The sequence below is a fragment of the Halichondria panicea genome, chromosome 3 (genome assembly GCF_963675165.1).
Source record: "Halichondria panicea chromosome 3, odHalPani1.1, whole genome shotgun sequence".
NCBI classification, from domain to species: Eukaryota; Metazoa; Porifera; class Demospongiae; order Suberitida; family Halichondriidae; genus Halichondria; species Halichondria panicea.
This window is the reverse complement of record NC_087379.1, coordinates 706,775-722,160: the sequence shown is the minus strand read 5'-3', so window position 1 is coordinate 722,160 and position 15,386 is coordinate 706,775. Positions and strand designations below refer to the sequence as shown.

Sequence of the window (15,386 nt, the reverse complement as noted above, 5' to 3'; positions counted from 1 at the left end):
TAAGACATTGATTCAGAGTGTGAAAAACAAATCTACTTGTGAAAATAATGTCACTAGACTAAATCTTAGTACTTAGAGTGTACCTGAATATTGTGATTGTTGGTCTGAGTCAATACAGGGCAGTCTGGCATATGACCAATCACTGGTCGTATCGTCATGGAAACAGGCTCGGCACAAAAGATTCTGCAAGGACAAATATATCTCTGTATTATTAAGCAACGAGACAATGATCCACACACCCACACACAATAATTTAATACTGTTGTCTTGTAGGATGGCGTCCAGTCCGGTGACCCTTGACCTCTGTGGGTGGCAGTGGCAGAATGTACACATCCATGGAGGGTTATAGCATCATGTTCTCAATGACTAGTAGCTTGATGATATCAGGCTCCACCCCCTGTAACGCCCTCTCCCTCAGACGGACCTTGACCTTGGCCGTACCAGTGTTGATGCCCGCTATCAGCACCATATCACCATGGAGACCCTGCAGCAAAGGGTGGGGTGAAGTACGATACTAAAGGTACGACTATAACAGGAGAGACTCAGTACACGTACACAGGGACAGCATGGGCAAAGAATTCACTGGTTTCAATTTCAATATTCATTAGCAATGTTACAATAACTCAACAATTTAATAACAAAAATAAACTAGGAAAATATTTGCACTCTATTGTTGCCACTATAATCAGACACATACACCACACCACACTGGTCTACTGCTATGCCATAAGGACTGATGAACTGTCCTGGTACAGATCCCTTTGATCCAAACGACTTGAGAAACACTCCCTCACACGTGAACACTGAGACACGATTGTTCTCATTCTCCCCCACATACACCAGATCATCACTGTCCACACAGATGCTGACAGGGCAGTTAAGTTCTCCATTTCCACTGCCATACTTCCCAAACCTCCTCAGATAGCCACCATCGGGTGTGAAGACTTGCACTCGATTATTACCAGCATCAACCACATACACACAACCACTACGATCAGATGCAACGTCATAGGGCAATTTAAACTGACTGCCATAGCTGCCGAACTTGCTGGAGTAGGTGAGGTCAGAGTTGAAGATGTGAACACAGTGAGCGCCATGATCAAGCACATACACCTTCCCATTGACACTGTTGACACAAACACCAATCGGATTGTTAAACTGTCCAGCACCATCGCCATGACTACCAACTGCTGCTATCAGGTCTCCTTCACGTGAGAACTTCAACAGTCGATGATTACCAGCGTCCACCACCAGAATATTGTCATCACCGTCCACTGCCACATCACGAGGAATCGCTGTGCCTCGAGTGTCTAATGTTTGCAGCTCGTGTCCTGTGGGGCTAAATATCGAGACAATACCAGCATTGGCTTCAGCCACAATTATCTCCCCAGCTTGGTTGAGTGCCACTCCCCAAGGTTTCTTGAGATCATTGATAGTCTTAATAACAGTTCCTAGTTTATCGATCGGAGTCTTGACTGCCACAGGGAATGGACTTCCTGCCACCTCCTCTCCACCCACTTTCACGATCAGCTCGCTGGCCCCGCCCACTGTCGGCTGGTAAGAGATCTCGTACTCTCCCTTCCCTCGTTCCTTCACAACACAGTTTGTCGTCTGATTCGTTGATTTCGATATAAGTTCGGCTTTAATGTTTAAGGATGGAATTTGGATCAGTTGATGATTTGTGTTTGAAAATCGAAGACTAGTGGATCCTTGTACTCTGGTTTTGTTGAGTCTTTTTGTAGGGGTGACAGTTACTGATAGTGTGCCAATGGCTCCAAATACTTTATAATCTTTGACTAGCTGAGCAGAAGGCACAAAACAGGTGTTGGTTGTCTCACGAGGCTCTAGGGTGTTGGGGTCAAAGGTGTCCACCAGCTCTCTCACTTGCTTCACCACACCTTGCTTCATCTTGAGCACGTCTCCTGGAGACCCGGTACGAATGCTCTCCCTCACGAAATGCAGGCAGCTGCTACGTTGGGTTTGGAGGATCTCCACCTCCTCTCGCTGAGCAGAGAGGCTCTTGAGCTGTTGTTGGGTGTGGCCTTCCAACTCGGCCATAAGCTCCCCCTCACGAGCATACAGAGCTTGATGGAGTTCATCAAATTTCGAGTGGATATTGGTCGCAAGTTTTCCTCCGTGTTCAACAATTTCGGCATGTTGTCCATCCAGATTGATGAGAGCTGTGTCGGTGGCCTCTAGCTGTTTCTCAACGGGTCCCAGGGAGTCCAGGATCTCTTTCTTGTGGCTCTCAAAGGTGTCGGAAATCACACAGTACTTGTGGTCTTTGTGTATTTGTACAATGCAGTGGGTACAGATCAGTTCTCCACAATGTTCACAGTACAGCTTGAGGCTTTTGTTATGTTTGGGGCAGCGAGTGGTCACCTTATTCGGAGAAACAAGACGAATCAAATCCCCCTCCACTTTTTCGATACTAACAAGTTCATGATTCTTGAGCTCGTCCCATTCTTTGTGTGTATTGGTACACTTCTCGCAGATGAACTTGGTGCATTGTCGGCAAAAGCTGGTGGCTTTACGATTGGTAACAGAACATTTCTCACAGGCCAATTTCTGAGGCTCTTTCACCTTCTTGAGTGTTTCTTGGATGTCAAAGAGATGGTGTACATGGAAGGCAGCCTGGAGGCCACTCACACCAGTGGGGGGTAGGGGGGTGGGCCGGCGACACTTGGGGCATTCCAGCTGGCCTTGTCGATTGTGGGCAACTATATCCTCGAGACAATGTTGACAGTAGACGTGGAAACAGGAGAGCAGTCGAGGGTTGGTGTAGGGCTCCAGACAGACTAGGCATGACAGCTGGTCCTCCACTTTGGAGAGAGCTTCTTGAGCAGCACTCAGCCTCTCAGCCATTGACACAAAACTGAGGGGGGAGAGAAAAGGATAACAATAAGCTAAAAAAGGGGCGTGTCAAGCTTTATAATAATAATAGCAAAGAATTACAACGAATGTATCAGAACATGTACAATAATTATGCTCACCTTTAGAAAAGTGTTTAGTAGTAGAAAGAAAAGCTCAAAGCTTGGCAAAAGCAGCTATAGACTCACATCTCTCACAGTGACAGGTCAGGTGATGCATGCACAACAATATTCATAGGATCAAAGTATTGATTATGGTTAGACCATAATGGTACACACATACTTGTGGCTATATTGCCTAGCAACATTCTACACCCACTCTATTGCTAGCCCTCTGACCAGTTGCCTGAGATACAGACAACACACACTCATACAATGTCACCCTCCATGTTAACAACACTCCATACCATGTTGAAATTGATCTCACATCGTGCACCCAATGCACACACAAGATCACAAAATGTATTCAAATTCATCATAATACAAAATCAGCATACATGCATACATACATACATACGGATGATAATCTCTATGTGTATAATTATGTTAGAACACTCTTAATTGGGTCCATGAGATGCATGGTTGAGTGGACTCCATTGCCCCACCCACTCACACCACCGGCCTTCTCTTGTGGTCGGGATATTTACGTATCAAAACTTTTCTTGCTAATCCAGTGTTGAAGGGATGAGCAATATATACAAGCTCAACAACACACCAGGAGATACCCAGCGAGACAGAGACGAAACAATCAACACTTGGCAATTATTTCCATATGCTCATTGTCCATTACAACCCAATGCCCATACAAGCAGCCTGACTGAGATCACTTGTGCAGTGCACAAAATAACAATTTGTAAATGTTCAGCCATAATAATGTCCGAACAAACAAACTGGCCATTAGCTAAAATTGGTAAGACACATAATTTTTGTCAATCAGCAAAGAACAATGAATCATTTCATTACGGTATGAAAAGTTGTACAAGTTGAAATAACATAAAAAAAGTGTCGCAATCAGCTAGCAAGTCATCTTCACCATGACTAGTTTTCAGGACAACGAATTTTCTCTCTACACCACAGGAACAAGGGGTAGCACTATCGGTAACCATCGGATCCTCAGGACCTGGCCTAGACCTTTCACTATTACTTGAAAGGCTACATGTAGCTAGCTAGCTAGCTCAAGTTTTCAATTGAATAAGCTGACATAGCAATAATTGCATGCCATGTGGATAAATGAGTATTGCCAATACTCGAGCAGACATTGAACAAAACCATAAAACCAGCAGACACAAATCTTGGCATAGATACGGACAACTACATACAACAATGCTCTCTTGTACTCTGTGACCAAAGTACGTACAGATTAACACAACAACACCAACTAGAACATCAACTACAAGAAACCACCAGACATTTTTCACCACAACTAAACGCAATACACAAAAATCTCAAAACATGCTTATACTTCCCAAACCCCAAAATACACAATTAACCTCCCAAGTTCTACGGAATACTCAAAATTCACAAATATGTACGACACTACCCGGTACAACCAATAATTTCCCATTCTAATTCCATGCTCTCCCCTTCTGCCCACTTCATGGATCACGTACTACAACCACTCGCACGCTCTTACACAGATTACCTACAAAACTAAAATCTATTTGCATTGAGTTTGACCCCGGAAGTTATGTGGTCAATTATGGCTTCATTTATGCTTTAATTATGTGGTGGACAATGGGACTTCTATACATGGAAAATGCTAACTTTTAGCTGGTTGGAGCTCACCAGCTCTACAGCATATAGATAGAAGCGCTTTTTAACAAGGTATCCGGGCATATGGTATATGAAACTTTGAATTTCAGTGAAGTATGACAAAGTTATGAGAATTTATGGAGATCAAACTCAACACAAATAGAGTTTTAATTAAGCATCTACATGTATGACTGACTAATGGAAAATCCAACCAAGGTTAGATCTTATACATACCCCCTTTCCAAACACACGCACACAGCAAATCCACATTGAGAACCTAGGTTAGATCTTACACTGATTGTACATGTAGCTACAAGCCACAAAACACCTAAACGTAAGATGATACCCAGATATGGGAATCACATCAGCTAGCCTAAACACAATCGGCATGGTATTAAAATAAGCTGCAACAAAAAAATCCTTGAAATGGAAAAGAGAAAGGTTCTAACGTTGTCACGTGGGTTATATTTTGCTCTTCTGACTACTACATCAAACAATAGTACGATCTTTGGGCATTTAATTTCAACGATTTTCTGATATTCTGTAAGATATACCTTTCAAATGTGTTGCAATCAAAGTTTAAATTATTTTGAGCTACAAAACTTTGGACACAACCATGGATAATATAGCTGATGGTCCTAGGCCTAAAAAATTACACCAACGAAAATAATTTGGAATGAAGCACATCATTTGAAAGTCTCTTTTCTAAGTTTTAAGCAAAATTAATAATATAAATTTTGACATTGGATCAGCGGTACAAACGTTACGGCTGTTTAAAATAATGTGTTTAACTACCCCCTCCCCTCAAGAAGAGTACGTTAGATCTTTAATGGTTACTAAAGCACACTAACTACAAACAAAAGGATTATATGTACTAGCCTCGTTCACCGGCCTACCCTGGGATCCAGGCTATAATTATATGTATACATGACATAATTATGTACAGTACATGACCTTGCAGTATTGACCCTAAACACACACCTGGGTACATACTGTCAAGGAGGTCATGATGAACACACACCAACCTGAGGAGATAGGTTCTCCCTGGAGAGTACGGAGGGCAGGTACTGGTTGGAGGAGGCTGTGAGAACAGCTGCACCAGACACACCTCCCAGTCTCACACACACTAGAGCTGCACAACAGACACACCAGGATGGAGCACGCCTAGTTTCCCGATCACCTTCCCACGTACACACACCTCTGCACAACGGCCCGGGAAATAGGTAGAGTCTGTGAAGTGTGTGTGCAGGGGAGGGGGCGGTAAACACAAGCAGTGCAGAAGTGTGGGCAGTGAGCAAGTGTAGTTGTAGGAATTAATTTTCTGACAAAATAATCTTCCAGTGGATTCAACACATACACTTCAAAAAACCTCACGGCCATTAATTTTATTCCAAACAAACTGGACTGAATGCATATACAGTAGTTCCTTCACAAGTCCCTAACACACATACACAGCTGTGCTTATGCAACCCTCGCCTTCAGCTGCCTTGAGGAAGTATCCACTGCCATCTTTGGTGAAGGACACCTCCAGCAGCTGCATGACGCGGTCCAGTAGTCCATGGATCACTTCAAACCCGGGGGTACGACTATAATACACTGCACACAACCGACAATGGTTCCGTGTTCCCACATCTACAGCATAGGACACACAAATTAGTGAGCTTTGGCACTGCGAGCAATTAGCGATTTTAAGACACTTTAATTGTATACAATAGTGCTTTCTCAGAGCTACAGAATGCGTCTTTGAGGTTTTTAAATAGGACGTTCCTAACACAAGTTATGGCCTATAAAGGTAGCTTTAAAGACAAACATGATTCTTCAATAGGCATTAACTTTAATACCGTTGATCCAATGTCAAAATTTCATGATTTTCTGAAAGCTTAGAAAGAGACCTTTCAAATGATGTTTTAATCCGACATCTTGTTGGGGCCCTAATTTGTCATATTTCGGCCTTGGACCATGGGGCTATTATTCATGGTATGGCCAAATTTTCAAATACTTTTATCTCTAATATATCCAATGCGCACCAGTGAGCTGTGTAACAACTGCATTCCTTTCCATGTACACATCACTCCTTTTATAGGACAACTAGTTTCAATTACTTGTGGTCGGCTGTGGAATGCACCAGACGCATAAAAACGTTTTCTGCCTACCACTGAATCTGTTAACAGTGTTATAGGGACCGTTTCAGCCATACTATGCCAGTATCTAGATAGTGGCACAGTTCAAGGCTTGACCTGTGCCATAATTATGGCAGATATTATTCCTTGTGTTTCCTTTGATCTGCCCACTCAAAATGCAACAATTATACATACGGATGATAATCTCTATGTGTATAATTATGTTAGAACACTCTTAATTGGGTCCATGAGATGCATGGTTCTCTTGTACATCAAAACTTTTCTTGCTAATGACAATAATCCAGTGTTGAAGGGATGAGCAATATATACAAGCTCAACAACACACCAGGATATACCCAATGAGACAGAGACGAAACAATCAACACTAGGCAATTATTTCCAAGTGCTCATTGTCCATCACAACCCAATGCCCATACAAGCAGCATGAGACCACTTGTGTACAAGGAACAAACATCATTATTGAGAGGGATTGAGAATACACACATTGATTAAGAGTTGGTGCAACTGAAACCCAGCCTTCAAGAGAAGCTCTAAAACTGTCAGACAGTGGACTAGTGGACCTGCTAGACCCAACCCAGTCACTTAGACCAATCTACACACACGCAGTTTCCAAACTGAACATAACACCCACCAAAAGAGAACAACCTGAACAATCCCTTACAGATACACCATAATTATATCTACAGACGAATGACATTTTAACCGAAATCGAATTATGTAACTTACAACTGTACACTCAAGTATATTCACGAATGCCCACTTTAGAAGCGTACATTGACCAAACAAAAACAGAATTGGACGAAAAACTAGTCTAGTCTAGCTCTTTCTAAGCATTAAGCAAATAATTGACATTGAATCAATGGTACTAAAGTTATGGCTGTTTAAATGTGTTTAACTAACCCTCCCCTCAAGAAGAGTACGATAGATCTTTAATGGTTATTAAAGCACACTAACTACAAACAAAAGGATTATATGTACTAGCCTCGTTCACCGGCCTACCCTGGGATCCAGGCTATAATTATACGTACATGACATAATTATGTACAGTACATGACCTTGCAGTATTGACCCTAAACACACACCTGGGTACAAACTGTCAAGGAGGTCATGATGAACACACACTAACCTGAGGAGATAGGTTTTCCCTGGAGAGTACAGAGGGCAGGTACTGGTTGGAGGAGGCCGTGAGAACAGCTGCACCAGACACACCTCCCAGTCTCACACACACTAGAGCTGCACAACTGACACACCAGGATGGAGCACGCCCAGTTTCCCGATCACCTTCCCACGTACACACACCTCTGCACAATGGCGCAGGAAATAGGTACAGTCTGTGGAGTGTGTGTGCAGGGGAGGGGGCGGTAAACACAAGCAGTGCAGAAGTGTGGGCAGTGAGCAAGTGTAGTTGTAGGAATTAATTTTCTGACAAAATAATCTTCCCAACACATACACTTCAAAAAACCTCAAGGCCATTTATTCCCAACAAACTGGACTGAATGCATATACAGTAGTTCCTTCACAAGTCCCTAACACACATACACAGCTGTGCTTATGCAACCCTCACCTTCAGCTGCCTTGAGGAAGTTTCCACTGCCATCTTTGGTGAAGGACACCTCCAGCAGCTGCATGACACGGTCCAGTAGTCCATGGATCACTTCAAACCCGGGGGTACGACTATAATACACTGCGCACAACCGACGATGGTTTCGTGTTCCCACATCTACAGCATAGGACACACAAATTAGTGAGCTTTGGCACTGCGAGCAATTAGCGGTTTTAAGACACTTTAATTGTATACAATAGTGCTTTCTCAGAGCTACAGAATGTGTCTTTGAGCTTGTTAAATAGGACGTTCCTAACACAAGTTATGGCCTCTAAAAGATAGGTCTAAAAACAAACCTGATTTTTCAACAGCCATTACCTTAATACCGTTGATCCAATGTCAAAAATGTTATGATTTTCTGAAAGCTTAGAAAGAGACCTTTCAAATGATGTGTTTTGATCCGAAATTTTGTTGGGGAAATTTGTCATTTTCCGCCTTGGACCATGGGCTATTATTCATGGTATGGCCAAATTGGGAAATACTGTTATCTCTCAAATATAAACTTTGACAAGTCTCTTTCTAAGCTTTCAGAAAATCAGAAAATCATTGAAATTGTATCCACGGAATTCAAGTTATGGCAGCTAAAAGATAGCTCTGAAAACAGGCCTGATTCTGAAAAAACACTCATGCCTTCCCCTATAAAACAGAATATTAATTAATGTCAGCACTTCCGTCTCTAAAAAACTGCTTACCTTGCAAACAGTGTCCTGGCCAGATAAAATCTCATTCTTCTGTGGAGTGAACCCCAGACCAGCCAGAATACAGCCAGCTCTGTAAGTGAGTGAGCACAGTGTGTAAGATGGTACTTGATCTACTGGGTACAGTTACCTTGCTGGTGCTTTGTCAGCATCTATCTCCTGTAGTGGAAGGTATACCTCAGCCAGCTCATCAGAAGCGCTACACACACATTATACAGAGGAAGGGGCAGATGAAAATGTGGACTTGCCAACACCTGCACTTGTGTGAGGGGGTGTGGTTAGGGCAGGGGAGAGACACACATGTATCACTACAAGTATGCTAGCTGCATGGTTAGATATCTGACACTATGTCCGGTTTAATGTTCAACCTGTGTGTGTGTGGAGTGTGTGTGTGTGTGTGTGGGTACGGGTGGGAGTGTGTGTGTGTGTGTGTGTGTGTGTGTGGGTGGGAGTGTGTGTGGGTGGCATAATAATAATTATACGTGATCATTAATTATTTTTATTGCACTATAATTATATAATAATTATTGGACGCTGGAATTCACCGAGCAATATTAAGCCACGTTAAAATTGTTTTTAGGCCTAAATCTTTGCACCAAGCTTAATTAACTATTGACTGTAACTCAGGGTCACAGCTTGCACCAGTATCACCCTTCCCCTACACACACACAGTAGGTACACTGACCAAGAGAAGCAACCTTGAGGGGATCGAGCTCAGAGTGAAGTTGACCTTGACTCCAGTGCTGGAGGGGACATAGGGAAGTAAAACCACCGGTACCTTCAGCTTCCTCAGAGAGCTGGCTTTATGAAGGGAGCAGACAGAGTGTGAGGACCCTGGCTGCTATCAAGGCTGCCTTTGTCATCTTGATATCTAGTACGTGTACAGTTTTCAGTGAATCCACATGGCTTTCTGATCTCTGACCCCATATATGCAACACCCCCTCATCTTGAGCAGCCCCTCCCCCACTTTGTTTGCAGAATAAGCTAACAAAATTTCTTTACACAAATTAATAATAACACACTCATGCACCAATGCTAAGACTCAGAGTCCAATTGTTTGATGTGGTGTAGCACAGTGTCCATGGAGGGTCTGTCCTGAGGGGAGTAAGAGACACAGGAGGTGATGAGTGGGTGGAGCTCCCGCCATACACCTTCCATACTCGATAGCAAACCAAGAAATACAGCAGCTTCAGGAAATCTGGCATTCACCACTTCACAAGCAAGCACTCCAAAACTGTACACATCATCTTTGTCCATTCACGAGACTGTGGGGGGAGGGAAAATAGGTTCAGGAAATTGCTCACATAAACATAAATAACACAATCTACAATTAAATAGACAGTAGTGTACAACACAGGAATAGGGACAGTACTATCCAATGAGAGGTTAATGGATTGTGAATGACACTGTACAAGCTTGATTGTGTTGTAACTATAAATGGGAAATTGCATGACCAATCTATTGAGCCAATTTCGCAATTCGTAATTGAAAAGTCGCTGTATTTTAAACCCGATAATAATTATTATAGTACCAGGAGTTCATGCACTCCTGATGTAGTACAAAATGGGATCATCATAATTATACACGTATAATAATAATTATTACAAGCCATATACAAGACTATGTAGCTGGTACTCTACACAGGTTTAGAATTTAATATCGCATGCATGCAGGCTGCTATTCCGTGAAAATTAAATCCGCGAAAACCTTTCAACGGTCATTCTACGAAAGTTTATACCCTACCCGCTATACGGTATACAGTACACACTGACAGTGGTGTGCCCGGAATATCTTAATTTTTCAAACCACCTCCATCTCATAAATGATCCTAGTAAACTATAGGCCTTATTCTGTGGGCACATCTCTGAGTACAAGGGTCAGACAATAACGAGCAAATTAGGTACACAAATAAATTCTAGAGAATGGATTACAACTTTCCCAGCAAACCTAGTGATGGATGACTATCGACACACCCACTACTTAACTGTAACTGTTTCCACATTAACCCCTTTGAAACGTACGTACCTTCCTCGTAAAAAGCCTGCACACTGAAACGTTCGGCTCCTCCCCCAACAGCAGCTCCCTCGTACGAGTTGTGATCTCAATACGCTCAATTGAGGCTACAAATACGTCACAACGCAGTGTCTGCCCTGTGGCTGTGTGTGTGTGTGTGTGTGTGTGTGTGTGTGTGTGGGTGTGATAAAGTTATGGCCGTTCAACAACCCCACCAGTTTAATCAATGGTTCGAGGACTGCATGTTTATGTTGCCAAAACTTGAATTCAGTGGATCAAATTATTTCAACGATTTTCTGATTTTGTGTAAGCTTAGAAAGACACCTCAAAGTTCATTACTTCCGAAAAACAACAAATTCTGGCCGCAACAAAATTTTATATCGAAAGAGGTCTCTTTCTAAGCTTTTAGAAAAAAGTATCGTGAGTGTTTTGACATTAGATCAACGGAACTAAAGTTATGGCTATTGAAAGATGTTCAACTACCCCTCCAATGCATGCTAATTCATCAATTTGGCCATTTATTGCTAAACAGGAGATTAGAATGGAGTGTGCGTGGGAGTTGGATAATCCTCTTTATGAGCTCCTAGCAATACATATTGCATAATGTACGGTACCTCTGTTTTATCAAAGTGAGCCATGTTTTTGGTATCCACGGCTACCACTAGGGACTTCCCCTTGGTCCTAGTGTTGAGCAATCCCCTCCACCTCACAAGACCATTCAGTCACCTGATATAAAAAACTGTATTACAATCGGAATTATACAACAATTACTGTCTACTACACTTTTCTTTGATGCAAATGTTTGTATGAACTGTTCTTACGTACACTTTGTATTCTAAATATTCGTACAGCTCAGGATAGTGACGTTGAACCTATAGCGGTAGAGCAGTTTTAATTTTCGTATGATGCTCTACAATACGAAAAATACGAACATTTTCTACCGTACGAAAATTACTCGCTATATACGGTAATTATTATTATTACAAGCCATGTACAAACCTATGTAGCTGGTACCCTACACAGGTTTAGCTCTCAACAAGCTAGCTAGCACACTCACATTCAATTGGTGCTGGTATTAGAACTCTGTTTGGGGGTCCCAGAGAATGATGAGGTGTTTGGGGGTCACTTGCACTGGGTTTTTGATCTCCACCACCTGGTGCTTGGTTATGAGGGTCGGGAGGTCATGAACCTCACCAGTGTCTGGGTGCTGCAAACAGTCAAGTACTCAATGACATTATCAGCAGATCCATGGGGTTATAGTGAGGGCGCCCTTGTTTAGAGGGTGATTGAAGAGCAGTATTTCGTTAGACGTCAGTTCTGGTGGATTGTGAAGGAGGAGAGAAAAAAAAAAATTGACTCCGGGAGAATATTGCCACTGTGTGTGTGTGTGTGTGTGTGTGTGTGTGTGTGTGTGTGTGTGTGTGTGTGTGTGTGTCTGTGTGTGTGTGGGTGGATAAGTACAGTATGGTGTGCAGTATAATAAAGAATTACATGCACTGTGTACTAGTATACACGTTGCATGCAGTCAACACAATTCCACCAACCTTATGATACTGGGATACCAGACTACATTATGTTCTGGTGGTTCAATTTCAATGGTTTTATGAAGCTCTATAAAATAGCACAATCAACCCCCACATTATGAGCAACAAAATGTCAGAAAAAGACCAGGACTGTAGTCCATGATATTTAGCTGAAATCTGGCTATAATTATGATTAATTTTAAGCATACCAAATGAATGAGCTCCATTTAACTTAAAAAAACCTCCCATAACTTTCAGAAAATTGAAATCAGACTACCGAAATTCAAGTTACAGGTTCTCAAAGTGATACAGCCAACACTGTACACATGTAACTCTTATAGGAAGTTCTATCAAAGTAATGGTATGCTAAAATCAGTGGCAAAAGTTGTCCCCCTCAACAACACACTTACTATCTGAGTCCTTGTGTTGTACTGAGGAGGTCTGGGGGGTGGGTAGAGCAGTCTGATTGGACGATCACCACGTCCATTGCAGCAATCTGAAGTTGTAAACGTCCTACCCACATTGTCATACAGCGTTATTTCAAGGTTCAAAAGTCACCCACTCCGCACAGGAAACTGCAGACCAACACAATAAAGACAATTAATTAAGACATTGATTCAGAGTTTGAAAAACAAATCTACTTGTGAAAATATGTCACCTTAAGGTAGACTAAATCTTAGTACTTAACTAAGTTAAGAGTGTACCTGAATATTGTGATTGTTGGTCTGAGTCAATAGAGGACAGTCTGGCATATGACCAATCACTGGTCGTATCGTCATGGAACACGCTCGGCACAAGAGATTCTGCAAGAACAACTGTATTGTATTGTGTGTACAACTGTATTGTATTGTATTGTGTGTGTGTGTGTGTGTGTGTGTGTGTGCGTGCGTGCGTGCGTGTGTGTTGGGCTGACCTCAGTGATGATAATCTTGTGGTTCATTTTGTCAAACACATTCACAGTGATGGCGTAGTCTCTACCCACCTCCAACATCCAGTTGTTGGCGGGGGCGATGGAGAAACCTGGAGAAGGGAGAATCATAAGAATGCACAATCAGCATTGTTTGTTTAACCCTTTGCTCACCAAGGTGATGAGGAGGGACGACGTGTATTCCAACACTTGGTTTAGAGGCTGATGGAGTGTGTAACATGTCTGGAGGGTGGCTAAGAAAATGGTGACATCATCGACAAAGCCTCTAAGCAACTGCACACACACACACACACACACACACACACAATATTAGGATACTGATGTCTGGCTTCAGTGCAGCCCACCACCAGTCCGGTGACCCTTGACCTCTGTGGGTGGAGTCTCCCCACTGTCGTATTGGTCAGCTCCATTGAATACTGCTTTAATGGCATGGTGATGACCTCTGACCTCCTATGCTTCGATCCGTCTCTCCACCCGATACTCAACAAAGGACAGTGGCAGAATGTACACATCCATGGAGGGTTGTAGCATCATGTGATAGTAGTTTGATGATATCAGGCTCCACTTCCTCTTCCTCAGACAAACCTAGACCTTGCCCGTATCAGTGTTGATGCCCGCCACCAGCACTATGTAACCATGGAGACCCTGCAGCGGAGAGGGGTGGGGTGAGGTACGATACTAAAGGTACGACTATAACAGGAGAGACTCAGCACACACGTACACAGGGACAGCATGGGCAAAGAATTCACTGGTTTCAATTTCAATATTTATTAGCAATATTACTAACAAAAAAACTAGGAAAATATTTGTACTCTGTTGTTCCAATAATCAGACACATAGACCACACCACACTGGTCTACTGCTATGCCATGAGGACGATCGAACTGTCCTGGTCCAGATCCCTGTGATCCAAACGACTTGAGAAACACTCCCTCACACGTGAACACTGAGACACGATAGTTCCCATCCTCCCCCACATACACCAGATCATCACTGTCCACACAGATGCTGACAGGGTAGCCAAGTTCTCCATTTTTACTGCCGTCTTTCCCAAACTGCCTCAGATAGCCACCATCGGGTGTGAAGACTTGCACTCGATGACTACCAAAATCAGCCACATACACACAACCACTACGATCGGATGCAACGTCATAGGGATAGTTAAACTGTCCATTACCACTGCCTTTACTGCCGAACTTGTTGCAGAATGTGAGGTCAGAGTTGAAGATGTAAACACGGTGAGCATCAAAATCAACCACATACACCTTCCCATTGACACTGTTGACACAAACACCACGAGGATCACTAAACTGTCCAGGATCATCGCCATGACTACCTACTGCTGCTATCAGGTCTCCTCCACGTGAGAACTTCAACAGTCGATGATTACCACCGTCCACCACCAGAATGTTGTCATCACCGTCCACTGCCACACCACAAGGAGTCTTCATCTCCCCAAAATCTGGGCCTCGAGTGTCTAATGTTCGCAGCTTGTCTCTTCTTGGGCTAAATATCGAGACAATACCAGCATCGTGTTCAGCCACAATTATCTCCCCAGCTTGGTTGAGTGCCACTCCATGAGGGTGCTTGATAGTTTTGATAGTCTTGACTGCCACATTGCCCATTGACACAAAACTGAGGGAGGAAGAAAAGGACAGATTAACTCAATAATTTATAGCCAAAAATTAATCAGTGTATATACAATAAGCTCACCTTTAGTAGTAAGAGGGGCTGGTATCAGGCTAACCTTTAGTGCTCTCAGTGACAGGTCAGGTGATGCATGCACAACAATATTCATAGGATCAAAGTATTGATTATGGTTAGACCATAATGGTACACACATACTTGTGGCTATATT

The 15,386-nt window shown here is 42.8% G+C and overlaps 3 protein-coding genes across 8 annotated transcripts in view; all 3 read right to left on the bottom strand.

The window, feature by feature from the left end:
- Positions 1-15,386, bottom strand: part of LOC135333337 (E3 ubiquitin-protein ligase TRIM71-like) — a 40,214-nt gene extending 24,828 nt beyond the window's left edge. Inside the window, exons 1-13 of one of the 5 annotated variants that reach the window (XM_064528308.1) lie at positions 15,242-15,386; positions 14,341-15,163; positions 13,847-14,173; positions 13,682-13,750; positions 13,514-13,620; positions 13,305-13,403; positions 13,011-13,175; positions 12,135-12,452; positions 11,903-11,949; positions 11,692-11,803; positions 11,090-11,220; positions 240-484; positions 84-183 (exon numbers count right to left, since the gene is read on the bottom strand). In XM_064528308.1, the coding sequence (XP_064384378.1) occupies positions 14,114-14,173; positions 14,341-15,153 (873 nt within the window). In that variant the 5' untranslated portion in view covers positions 15,154-15,163; positions 15,242-15,386 and the 3' untranslated portion in view covers positions 84-183; positions 240-484; positions 11,090-11,220; ... (6 more) ...; positions 13,682-13,750; positions 13,847-14,113. Of the gene's footprint in view, positions 1-83; positions 184-239; positions 485-5,647; positions 5,822-10,041; positions 10,330-11,089; positions 11,221-11,691; positions 11,804-11,902; positions 11,950-12,134; positions 12,453-13,010; positions 13,176-13,304; positions 13,404-13,513; positions 13,621-13,681; positions 13,751-13,846; positions 14,174-14,340; positions 15,164-15,241 lie in introns of those variants that run through there. The other 4 variants (XM_064528310.1, XM_064528309.1, XM_064528311.1 and 1 more) reach the window with 4 other exon arrangements.
- LOC135333312 (RING finger protein nhl-1-like) lies at positions 593-3,293 on the bottom strand. The gene is made up of 2 exons (XM_064528277.1): positions 2,994-3,293; positions 593-2,875 (listed from the first exon to the last, which is right to left on the bottom strand). Exon 2 carries the CDS (start codon positions 2,863-2,865, stop codon positions 649-651), a length of 2,217 nt encoding a protein of 738 aa, XP_064384347.1. The 5' UTR covers positions 2,866-2,875; positions 2,994-3,293; the 3' UTR covers positions 593-648.
- On the bottom strand, positions 6,109-9,963 carry LOC135333375 (uncharacterized). Of its 2 annotated transcripts, none has more exons than XR_010393837.1 (5): positions 9,195-9,963; positions 9,059-9,137; positions 8,328-8,483; positions 7,890-8,094; positions 6,109-6,254 (listed from the first exon to the last, which is right to left on the bottom strand). XR_010393837.1 is itself a non-coding variant. In XM_064528355.1 (5 exons), the coding sequence occupies exons 2-5, from the start codon at positions 9,214-9,216 to the stop codon at positions 6,186-6,188; spliced, it is 345 nt and encodes a 114-aa protein (XP_064384425.1). In that variant the 5' UTR covers positions 9,217-9,318; positions 9,750-9,963; the 3' UTR covers positions 6,109-6,185. The 2 variants fall into 2 exon arrangements, 1 of the variants encoding a protein (XP_064384425.1); XM_064528355.1 differs by lacking the exon at positions 8,328-8,483 and having other exon boundaries at positions 7,890-8,064; positions 9,195-9,318; positions 9,750-9,963.

What these genes read in the sequence shown, in the direction of transcription:
- LOC135333375 (XM_064528355.1), bottom strand. Translation starts at nt 9,216, where the DNA reads ATGCTGACAAAGCACCAGCAAG. An exon ending in GCTGACAAAGCACCAGCAAG is followed by an intron (nt 9,138 to 9,194) that starts GTAACTGTACCC and finishes ACTCACTTACAG; the next exon opens with AGCTGGCTGTATTCTGGCTG. An exon ending in GCCAGGACACTGTTTGCAAG is followed by an intron (nt 8,065 to 9,058) that starts GTAAGCAGTTTT and finishes GCCATTGTGCAG; the next exon opens with AGGTGTGTGTACGTGGGAAG.
- LOC135333312 (XM_064528277.1), bottom strand. Translation starts at nt 2,865, where the DNA reads ATGGCTGAGAGGCTGAGTGCTGCTCAAGAAGCTCTCTCCAAAGTGGAG.